This window comes from Apodemus sylvaticus, chromosome 21, assembly GCF_947179515.1.
Source record: "Apodemus sylvaticus chromosome 21, mApoSyl1.1, whole genome shotgun sequence".
Lineage (NCBI taxonomy): Eukaryota > Metazoa > Chordata > Mammalia > Rodentia > Muridae > Apodemus > Apodemus sylvaticus.
Window position 1 is genome coordinate 15,782,781 of NC_067492.1, and position 12,241 is coordinate 15,795,021.

Consider the following 12,241-nt stretch of genomic DNA (forward strand, 5'->3'; position numbering starts at 1 on the left):
GGCTCTGTCATGAATAGAGATCTCCCCATGAGCACTAAACTTTGTAAAAAACCTTTTTCATTCCTTTTCAAAAGCAAGTTTGTGCCTGGAGATCTGTAGTTGAAAAAATGAAAACATACAAGACAAAAAAAGCAGAGGCTGGAGAGAGATGACTCAGTGGTTAAGAGTACCAACTGCTCTGCCGAAGGTCCTGAGTTCAAATCCTAGCAACCGCACTGTGGCTTGCAACCATCCGTAATGAGATCTGACATCTGGTGTCCAAAGACAGTGACAGTGTACTTATATATAATAATAAATAAATCTTTCTTTTAAAAAACAACAGACAAAAAGCAAAGCAAATAATAAGCTTTTACTAGAGCTTTTCCATTCCTGAGACTAATATCAGAAGAGAAACACACACACACATACACACACAGACACACCATCCAACTCCTCCTTAATCATCTCATTTATAGAACTTAGTATGTATTAAATAAAGTTATTTGAAAAATAGACACTGTAGTTGAGTGAAAGCCATTTTGTCCACCCACACAACAACATATTTTGACCACAGTAATTTATTTTGTTTCACATATAAGTTTGCCTCCATTGAGGAATTTTGTGAAACATGACTGTTTGTGAACTGTTTACACATCTGTGCAAAACTGTTGTTAGGGATATTGCTCAGTGTCGCCTACGAAGGTCCCATGTGAGAAACGTCATCTGGAGTTGCTGGCCAAGGACGGCTGTCTCTATCGTAGGCATTGGCTTTGTTTTCCCTCCAGATAACAAAAGCTCTATAACTATGCTTTTTTTCCCCCTATGATACTGGGAATTTCCCAGGGGTTCAATGGTCAACTAAAAGTTCTATTTTTGCCTTTAGAATTATCCTCTTCAATTTTTCTGCTCATGACATTTCTTTCTTTCTTTTTAAGATTTATTTATTTATTTATTTATTTATTTATTTATTTATTATATGTAAGTACCCTGTAGCTGTCTCCAGACACACCAGAAGAGGGCGTTAGATATCATTATGGATAGTTGTGAGCCACATGTGGTTGTTGGGATTTGAACTCAGGACCTTCAGAAGAGTAGTTAATGTTCTTTATCGCTGAGCCATCTCTTCAGGCCCCCTCTTTTTTTTGACATTTCAATTTGATATTTTCATAAGCATTATTGACCACATGGTTTTGATTTCTAAGTATGTCGATCTTTACCTTTTGACAGACTGTCTAAGTTTGTGAGAGGATTTAGTCCCTGACCAAGTCATTAGACTATAACCTGAACTGTGTGTAAAAATGAAAATTTAATTAAGACACAAAGATCCCCTTTTACCTATCTGCTGCCATTCCTCAACTGTAGGGCCCAAAAAGTCTGGAGTATTTACAGTCCAGGGAGGCTGTCTGTACAACCCAGAAACCCTATATGTGATCGATTCCTATAGATTATGAATGCAGAATTCTTAGGTACCAAGCCAGGTATGGTGACACAGTCTTTTAATCTCAGGGCTTGAGAGGTAGAGGCAGGTTAATGCCTGTGAGTTCAGGGCCAGCCTGATCTACATAGGAACTTCCAGGTTAGCCATGGCTGCATAGTGAGAGTCTCTCTCAAACAAAGCAAAATAGCCCACAATTCTTTGCTATCAATATTTAATTGGCTTAGTGTGGGCTTTCAAATGGGATTGGTCTTTTGAAAGACCTGTGGTATTCTGTGAACACACACCGTCATGCTCACAAACAAAATTATGTAGAATGCTATCTACTTTGCTCACAATTGCTATCCAAGTCGATTTACTTGCTCTCTCTGGTGGCCACACTGTTCCGCACCCAAGCTAGTCTTGACCCTGTCCTTTGTTCTCTCCGCCTCTAGAGGAAGATCGATGTAAACTCTACTGCAAGGCTGAGAACTTCGAGTTTTTTTTCGCCATGTCCGGCAAGGTGAAAGATGGGACACCTTGTTCCCCACACAGAAACGACGTCTGCATCGATGGGATTTGTGAAGTAAGAGGACATTTCTGCCCCAGTATGTGCGGTCAGGCTGACGTCTCCTTGTGTGCCGTGAGGATGGTTGAGTGAGTCCCTACAATACACATGGGGGTGGAGTGAGCAAAGCATCCAGCTGAGCTGTGCACCTTTGAGGCCCTCTCTAACTCTCGCAAGACCCCTTCACTTTCTGTTTCAGCCACTTCCGAGCAGAGAGAATGTGTGTAAGTTACGGCCACTTTTGCATTGCTATAAAAATTAAAGACAGAAATGATGGCCATGTCTCCATGCCTGCAAACTAAGCATGCTTGCCACATAGTAGAATCTCAGAAGTGCAACAGGAACAGAGCTGTCCTGTCTTTTCAGTTCAGGTCTTTGGGTGCTCACTTTCCCTTGCACCTAAACTTTACTATGAGCATTTCATCCTTTTCCTGTGTGTGTGTGTGTCTTCATGTGTGTTTGTGTGTCTGTGTGTGTGTATGTGTGTATATCACAAGTGCCTGTGTTTATTTTTATAGATATGGGTATTTTTTATGTGTGCATATGTATAGACATGTGTGGGTACACGCCTGTTTATGCTTGTGTGCATGTATGTATACATGTATGTACATATATGCACATGCACAGAGGGAGTCTGAATGTGTAATGTTCAGTATTTTTATGCTTCATTCATACAGTTGGCCTGGAACTCTGGTAATAGCCCATGACTCTTTACTCTTGTTTCCAAGAGCTGGAGTCTAAGCCTCAGATCAATCATGCAATTTGGTCAACTATGCATTTGCTTACAGAAGAAGAATTGCTTTTCTCAGGGGGGAAATTAGCCACCAGCAGATTGCCCATATTCCAGTGGTTGACTCCCTACTTCTGTGTGCATGCAATCTGTACTCATTAGAACCAGTGGGTTAAGACAGCAATTAATACACAAAAGAAAGGAGACATGAAGTTAGGGGAGATAAGTGGGAGACTTCTAGGAGAATTGGAAGGGCAGGGGCTGTATATGAACAAAATGTATTATAGGCATGAATAAAATTTTTGAAGAAATGCGTACAATTATTATTTACAAAGAGTTCCAGAGGAAGTCTTTGGACCCCAGTGTGACTTAAGGCTCTGGCTTTCATCTTAGCAGAGCTGCCCAACCCCCACCCCTGTTAGTCTTCACCACTGGGTTTGCTCATCTTTGATTCTTCCCTGCTTTGGTTCATCACAGCCAGTGGGATGTGACCATGAACTTGGCTCTAAGGCGGTTTCTGATGAATGTGGTGTTTGCAAAGGTGATAACTCGACTTGCAAGTTTTACAAAGGCCTGTACCTCAGTCAGCACAAAGCAAACGGTAAGAGCCACGCCTGGCAGTGTCCCACTACTGCCTTTGAATAGGGATGGGACCGTGTTAACATAACCCCAGCTCACCTAACACCAGTGGTAGCTTTTGTCACATGGTGAGGTTCTTGGGAACCTTTGGGTGAGCAGGTTCATCTATGCATTGTACCTCAGAAGTGTATTGAATAGGGCCACAAAATGGCTCATCAGAGAAAGGCAGTTGCCACCAAGCCTGACAACATGTGTTTGAACCCCAGGATCCAAGATGAGAGTGGGGAAGAAAATTAAATCTCCAAAGTTGTCCTCTGACTTGCTCATGTATGAAGTGACATAGGTACATACAGAAACACATGCACTCATGTATGCATGACCAAGCACACACACACAGGAAGAGAGAGAGAGAGAGAGAGAGAGAGAGAGAGAGAGAATGAATCTCAAAAACGGGGAAATTGGCCACCAGCAGTGGAAATTATTGGAAAATTAATGGAATTATAGGAAAAATGAAACAAAATTATTGGTCTTTTTTACTTTATTAAATAGAATAGTCTTAAAGTTTCCATCAAAATGATCACTGAACGTCCAGTTACCATTCTCCAGTCTACAGTGTTAAACTCGGAATATCCCTCTCTGTCCATTTAGAGTATTACCCTGTAGTCACCATCCCGGCTGGGGCGCGGAGCATTGAGATTCAGGAGCTACAGCTTTCTTCCAGCTATCTTGCTGTTCGAAGCCTCAGTCAAAAGTATTACCTCACAGGGGGCTGGAGCATCGACTGGCCTGGGGACTTCACCTTCGCAGGGACCACTTTTGAATACCAGCGTTCCTTTAACCGCCCAGAACGGCTGTACGCACCAGGACCCACCAATGAGACGCTGGTCTTTGAGGTAAGTTTGATTCTGATGCTGGTGCCTCCTGTGGAGTGGCAACAACTTGAGCAGACTCAGAGGACTCCCACTCTGCTCGTTTCCTGATAGGCAGCCTTTCAGAGTGCAAGGAAGGAAGTTGGCAGCTCTATTTGGAAGGCTTTTCATATATAAATAGCAGCCTGCTTCCACTTCACCTGCCTAGGAGGTCCTAGGAATGCAAAATACTCATTAGATGATTCTACATTGTGACCACCATACAGAGAGCCCATTGTAGCTATTTCTAACATTGTCAGCTGGCCCAGAGGGAGGCTTTTTAGTAGAGAAAATGCTGACCTGGGTGTCAGCAGGCATTTAGTCATAATTTTGTAGGCTGTAGCTTCCCCTGAAATTAAAAAAAGAAAGAAAAACATATGAATGGGCAATAGAAGCAATGAACACAGTTGGCATTTCTCTAAATAACTATGCACATGATGTTACCTCACATCCAAGATGCTTAGAAAAGCGAAGCCACTCATGTGATAAAGCTTTCTTAAGGAAAACCTGCTCCAGTTGACCTAGAAGGTACAGGAGCTCTGGGAACAGGGAGCTAAGCTTCTCAGAGACAGTTGCTACTCAAATGACTTTTAAATCATTTTGTCGGCACTAAGAATTGGTACCCAGGATCTTGTATATGCCAGGCGTGGACTTTACCTATGTACCTCACCACAGCCCTTTGTCTTCCCTCGAGTCAACAACGTCATTGGAATATACCCAATAGACATAAACCAGGGGCACCTAGAAGGCCGCTATGAACACTGAATGTTAGGACAGGTGCCAGGAGCTTGGCGGATAACCTTTGCCTAGGACTCTTTCATTCTCGCCACCTGGTGCATAGTTAAGTGATTGTGTCCTTGGCATTCTCAGGAAGTGTCTCTGCACTTGCTCCTTCAGAGCACCACGTCCCCGTCCTCTTGGGATACTTTGGCCAAGTTTGTGATCAACAAAGCTCTTTCCAGAGGCAGATTCTTCCTCTGTATAAACTGAAGCATCCTGTTCATTTTCCTGCTTCCTGGACCAATGGAACTAGACCGCATTGGGGTAAAGTGGGTGGTGACCGGGTGCGGCCTCTGGAGGGTCCTTGGTGAAAGTGAAAATGGACTTCTCTTGCCCTGGGTGGGGGTTGGTCTAAATATGCTTGGCCCAGGGAGTGGCACTATTTGGAGGTTTGGCCTTGTTGGAGTAGGTGTGTCACTTTGGGCATGGATTTAAGACCCTTATCCTAGCTGCTTGGAAATAAGTATTTTGCTAGAAGTCTTCAGATGAAGATGTAGAACTCTTAGCTCCTTCTGTACCATGCCTGTCTGGATGCTCCCATGTTCCTATCTTGATGATAATATATTGAACCCGTGAACTTGTAAGCCAGCCTCAATTAAATGTTATCCTTTATAAGACTTGCCTTGGTCATGGTATCTCTTCGCAGCAGTAAAACCCTAACTAAGACAGAAATCCATTGCCCCAAACTAACCATCTACAACTTGAGATTTGAAGGTTAGAAATGTAGGCTTAACTTGCTAATGTAACTGGGGGGACCTTCTCGCTTTCTCTGCCTTTTAATGTTTACATTTGTCGAATGGGCAAATCACACTTTCTATGGCGGCTCTTGTAAGAATGATTTAAGGTAAGTTTGCTGCCCACATCATCTCTATTTCCCTTTTCATATATGGCACACACATTTTAAGAAAGTGACCTTAAACATCACGCCATGGTGAGCAAACTGGTGGCCAAAGGCGAGCCCCATCTCCCAGATCACATAGCAATAAAGTGTAATGGGAGAATGTGACTGTTTTTAGAAACTTCAGGCATTAGTGGATTTTGAGTTTGCAAAGTTGGCCATAGACCTTGGTCATGAGTTGGCTTCCAGTCATCTCCCACACAGGGACTCCTTAAACTTTTTGTACTTTTGATCCTGTTTCACCTGAGGAAAATTTTAAACCACCCTAAATGCACAGGTATATAAAATAGGCATTTCAGTCCCACATTGACAGATGATAAATCATAATTTATTTTAAAATAACTTTTTGCCACATAAATAATTTTATCATTTATTAAAGGGGAAAGTAAAATTGCAAGCTGTCAGTCAGGTTTTATCAACGTGAGTTGGTGTAACTCTGTTGAGGAACTGTCTCCACCAGATCATCGGGTGGGCACGTCTGTGGGTATTTTTTCTCTCAGTGAACAATTAAGGAGAGGGCACGGCTTGCAGTGGGTGGTACCATTCCTAGGGAGGTGGTCCTGCTCTGGGTTTTATAGGAAAGGTAGCTGAACAAACCAGAGGGAACAAGCTCATGCCCAATATTCCTTTATGACTTCTGCTCCAGTCTCTGCCTGGGTGTTTATTCGTTTGTTTGGGTGATAGACTGTAACCTGCAAAAGAAAATAAACCAGCTCCTCTCCCCATGTTGGTTTGATCACAGTGTTTAATCATAGCAACAGGAAGCAAACTAAGATGCATACTCATAAAATGGATATCCTTATCTCTATGATTCTTTCAAAACAATTATTAATTCTTTAAGGATTTCATGCAATGCATTTGATCCAATCCCCTCCCAATTCTTCCTCCCTAGTCCTTCCGGAACGAACCCTACTTCCCACCCTCCAAATTTAGGGTTCTCTCTTTAAATAACCCATTTGAGTCCAATTTGTATGGTTCATAAACTAATTTATGTCACTGAGTTGTTTACTTTTGAGATTATAAATTAATTTCAATATTCCTCCCTTCCCTTTCCTCCTTCTAAGCCCTCCCATATAGCCCTCACTGCCTTTCAAATCCATGGACTCTTTTTCTACTAATTATTCTTGCCTGCATTTGTACACCTGAATGTATCCTGTTCAGTCTGTATAATGCTACAGAATAGATGTTTTCAGGACTGTTTGGCACTGGATAAATACTTGGTGTGTTCTTCCCTGAGGAAAACTCCTCTCCCATGTCTACCTTTCAGTTGCTGGTCCTTCTTGGTGTAGGGTTGAAGCCTCATGAGCTTTTCTCCATCTACTTTGGTGTCTCCATTGGCATCATCCTCAGTCAGTTCACATATGGGCAGTTGTGCTGGTGAGAATTAATGGGCGTAGCTTCTGCCACTCGTAGGAGACACAAGCTCATAGTAAACTCCCTGAGCCCCTGGCTCACACAGTCTCACCACTGAGCCATACGTGCCAGAGTGTGTTGTAGATGTATCCACTGGGACTGGGCTTCATAATCTTGTATTTCCATTGGTTATGATTTTCTGTTATGGCCTCTGTCAGTTGCAAAGAGACATTTCTTGATGAGGAATGGAGACTACATTTGTCTGTGGGTATAAAGATGAGTGTTTACGGATCGCCATTAGGGATTAGGCCGATTTAGTAAATGTGTGGCTGTGGATGCTCCTCCAGTAGCCATTACTTCACATAAAGATTACATTTTGGTGGAATAGTTGGTAGGCAACGTCTAGAAGATCGTCAGCCTTGTCCAGAGTTGATTGATGTTTTGATTTTTATAGTCATCAAAGCTGAGGACACCGCTTCACATAAATATGTAGGACAAAGTTTCAAAAGTATAATCAGGCCCAGTTTAGAAACAGTTGGTAATGGGCTCCTGTGGTTGCTTAGGAAGTCCATTGATTCATTACTAAGCAAATTTCATAGGCCAAAGGTGACCAAACACAAAGGGAGGAAGCCAGGCTAAATGGCTCCCAGGGCACCTTCCACAAGCAGCGAGGAGCCAGGGTGAGTCACTCCTGATGAGAAATGGTCTTTTTACTACTTAAGACCCGCAAACCATTCTTTTATTTTAATTTTGTTTCCCTGTGTAGTTTAGTTCATAAACACAAAAGTGTCCCAGTTTTTCACAGTTCTGTTGGTGAGCGAAGCTTTCCTCTTAAACAGACTCACTCAGCAGAAAACAACACAACAGAGAAGAGAAGATATGGCAGGTAGGGAGAGTGCAGTGACTGAGTCTTCCTTTCATCTGTGAAGCCTGGCTGTCCTAAGGCTTGCACTGATTAAGTGAGCAGACTTTGATATGCCGTTGCTAAGCGCGGTTGCTAAGCATTACACCAGTCTTGGCTGAGCCTCTCTATCCTGCCTTGTATAATCTCACCACAGCTAACTCTGACAAAAAGAGAAACCTACATATCTTCTTCTACATGTCTTGTTCAGTGGGCACAAGATTTTAAAGGATTTTTGAGATTTATTTTTATGACTACAAACATTTTGTCTGCATGTATGTCTGTGCACCACGTGCCGGTCTGGTGCCTGTTGAGGCCGGAAGAGGGCATCAGATCTCCTGAAACGGGAGTTAACAGATGGTTGCGAACCACCGTGTGGGTGCTGAGAATCAAACCCAGGTCGTCCGCAAGAGTAGCTAGTGCTCTTAAAGACTGAGCCACCTCTCCAGTCTCTCAAAAGTAGTTTTCATAGAAATGAGGATGGGGGTTCCCTAAAATTGGTCAGATTCATCCATCTGTGTGTCCCTAAACACAAATGGCTCCTTAAACAGTAACAGCCACCTGTAAGGAGAATGTGGAATAGAATGTATTTGAGTAAAGTCATATAAATATGTGCTGTATGTTCAGTTGAGTATGTATCATATTCTTAAAAGTATTTTTAATTTTTTGTGTGTTTTCTGTGTGTGTGTGTGTGTCTGTGTGTGTGTGTGTGTGTGTGTGTGTGTGTGTGTTTGGGAACATGCATGCCGTAGTGCATAAGTGGATGTTAGAGGACCTCAGGTGTCAGGTCTCTCCTTCCACTGCATGGGTGTTCTGGAGACTGAACTCAGGTCATTAGGTTTGGTGGCCATCACCTTTATTCACTGAGCCATCTCACCTGTCTTGTAAAATAGTCTTTAGTACACATCAAGAAAATTGTGAACTACATTAGTATCTGTAGCCATTTAGCATTATAGAGTCACCATCATGAAGCCAAATTACATTTTCTTGGTTGTTAATTTCCAAAGCCTTACCTTATGGTCCTTTCTGCAGCTACATTCAATGAAACTTAGTATAATAGGCTGGAATATATAATTTGACATACACCCACCCCCATAGTAAAGTCTATGGCCAAGTAGACATACTCTAATTTTTAAAGCAAGTATGGATTAACTTTAAATGTATGAATATATATGAAGCTTAAAAATAACCCCATAGGAAGAACAACAATATCGACCAACCAGAGCTCCCAGGGTCTAAACCACCAACCAAGGAGTACACATGGAGGGATCTATGGCTCCAGCCGTATATGTAGCAGAGGATGGCCTTGTCAAGCATCAATTGGGAAGAGATGTCCTCAGCCCCATGAAGGCTTGATACCCCAGTGTAGGGGATGTGAGGGCACAGAGGCAGGAATGGGTGGGTAGGTGGGGTACACCCTCATAGAAGCAGGAGGAGGGTGAATGGAATAGGGAGTTTTGGGGGAGGGATCAGGAAAGGGGATAACTTTTGAAATGTAAATAAATAAAATACACAAAAAATAAAAAATTCTGATAGCCTAATTATTATATTTGTTAGAACTTTTTAAAGAATCTGGGTTATGTGACTCTTATTGTCTTCAGAGAGCATCATCAAATTTCTGGATAGTTTTTATGTTTGTTTTTTAAAGATATATTGATTTCTGTATCTGCAAGTTCTGTCTGCATGCATGCTGTATGCCGGAAGAGGGCATCAGAGCCCATTATAAATGATTGTGAACCACCATGTGGGTGCAGGGAATTGAACTCAGGATCTCTAGAAGAATAGCCATCTCTCTAGCCCCAAGGTTCTGATTAGTTGTAATCACATTTAATTCTCTCTGAAACGATGGCCTAATGTTATTTTTAAAAACAAAAAACAGCAAAACAAAACCCTTAAAATTGTATTAAGTCCAGCTCAGTAGGTAAACTGTCTGTTGTAAGGACCTAATTAGAGTTCACCTGAGCCTTCATGAGGTTGAGTGTGACGAGGATTGTCGGTAACCAGGGGGCTTTTACGGCCAGACTGTAGGGAGAGATGAAAGGATCCCCGGGAGTTTGTAGACCAACCACCTTGGCAAACTAGAGACTGTCACAAACAAGGTGCAAAGGTAAGGACTAACCCCAGTGGTTGTCCTCTGACTGACTTCTACACCCACATACACATACATCCATCATGGCTCCAGCATCACTGTGCCCACATGAACAAACATGCAAGGGGGGGGGAGGGAGGGAGGAAGGGGAGGGGAGGGAGAGAGAGAGGGGGAGGAAGAAGAAGGAGGGTGAAGGAGGGAGGGAGGGGAGGGAGAGAGGGAAGGAGGGAGGGGAAGGAGAGAGGGAGGGAAGAAGGGGAAGGGAAGGAGAGAGGGAGGGAGGAAGGGGAGGGGAGGGAGAAAAGGAGGGAGGAAGGGGAGGGGAGGGAGAGAAGGAGAGGGAGGGAGGAAGAGAGGGTGGGAGAGCAGGGGAAGGAGAGAGAGGAAGAAGAAGGAGGGGAAGGGAGGGAGGGGCGGAGGGAGAGAGGGAAGGGGAGGAGGAGGAAGAGGGGGAGACAAAGACAATGTTAGAGACAGTGACAGAGAAATTGTAGTAACAAATTTATTTCCCTAAAGTAGACTTTATCTTAATGTCTGAGTGATCCATGGCATTATTCTTTAAAAGGAGTTAAATAAAGTTCATTTTCCTTCTCACACCAAGACGACGAGTTGAACCAAAATGGATACTGTGGGAGCCAGAAATATGTTCACTCCAATATAAAAATGTTGAATATGTTTTACAATCCTGTGGGATGCTGAAATCAGAATGTGGGAACACAGCAAAAAGAAAAATGCTGTTTCACCCTCAGAAACAAGTAAACGGACAGCACTTCTGGCCTCACATACATCTCACTTCTGGTTACAATGTGAGATTCAGCAGAAAGCCGTGTTTTCCAGACACTCAAGGGTAGCCCTGTAGTAATGATGCACCCCCCCCCTTTTAAGCCTACAGCACCCAGTATTCCCAGGCAGTCTCCCATCCAAGTACCTACCAGGCCCAACCCTGCTTAGCTTCCTAGATCCCACAAGAGCAGGTGTGTTCAGGATGGTATGACTATAGACAATGCCCTTCTTTTTTAATCCACTCATGTACATTATGTCACAACTTGGCAAGGTTCTAGCAATGCCCCATCTTCAACCACTTTGGGATGCATTGGTTCCCATGACAATCATCAAAGAGACCTGCCCCTCTTAATATCTAACATTTTACATTTTTAATTATATTTTTTAGAAATCAGATTTTAATTTTAAAAACATTAAATACCCCTTGGCACCCATTCACTACCTAGGTCTACCTTAGCTCCTGAAGTTGCACCAGGGGTTAAAATACAAACTTATTTTGCCCAACCTTGATGATTCGAGTCTTTTCAATATATAAAATAATATAAAATAAATTAAATAATATAAATATTTTATTTATTCTTCGGCAGTTGCTAACACATGTATGACGTATCTTGATCCTATCCTCCACCCCAAATTAGACTCCACGTTGAAAGCGTGTACCTCCCGTGGACCTTGGTGTCTTCTTTTTTTTAAGGTGTTATAACCCACTATGGATTTGTCTTTTAAAAGCAATACTTTGTGTTTATTCTTTGAAAGTCCCATGTCTCTAATACAATCCCACCGTATCCACCCATCATTACATACGTCCCTCCAGGCTGCCCCTGTGCCCCGTCCTGTCTTCACCACAAATCCATGTCTTGCTTTTTTCTGCTGTTAATAACCCCAAGTCCAATTAGTGATGCCGATATGTACATAGTTGCAGGACCATCCACTAGGATTCGGGTGACCTGCCAGTGGGCTCACACCAAAAACTGAGTGACTCTCTCCCTCAGCAACCATCGGCTGCTAAAACGTATAACTCTTTGGATCCTCTACCTGTAAAAAGCTTCGTGGGCAAGACAGAAAATGGCTGTAGTGGTAATTGATGATCAGGCTTAATGACTCCTATGTGGTATCAAATGGATCATTCAGATGTTCTGGGTCCCTGTATGTCAAGGGTGCTCTTTGATACCTGAACCCCAACTTGATCAAATGGTGACTTATTTCTCTTTGTAGCTTTCCACCACGGACACAGTGTGTAGAACATTCTAGAATACTAG

General features: G+C 42.8%; 1 protein-coding gene and 1 pseudogene across 2 annotated transcripts in view; one reads left to right on the plus strand and one right to left on the minus strand.

Moving 5' to 3' along the window:
• Adamts18 (ADAM metallopeptidase with thrombospondin type 1 motif 18) overlaps nt 1–12,241 on the plus strand; it is a 149,560-nt gene that overhangs the window by 107,070 nt on the left and 30,249 nt on the right. For both annotated transcript variants that reach the window (XM_052166686.1, XM_052166687.1), the window contains exons 14-16: nt 1,849–1,979; nt 3,169–3,292; nt 3,919–4,163. In XM_052166686.1, the coding sequence (XP_052022646.1) occupies nt 1,849–1,979; nt 3,169–3,292; nt 3,919–4,163 (500 nt within the window). The remainder of the gene's footprint in view (nt 1–1,848; nt 1,980–3,168; nt 3,293–3,918; nt 4,164–12,241) is intronic.
• LOC127672209 (uncharacterized) lies at nt 11,083–11,201 on the minus strand (annotated as a pseudogene).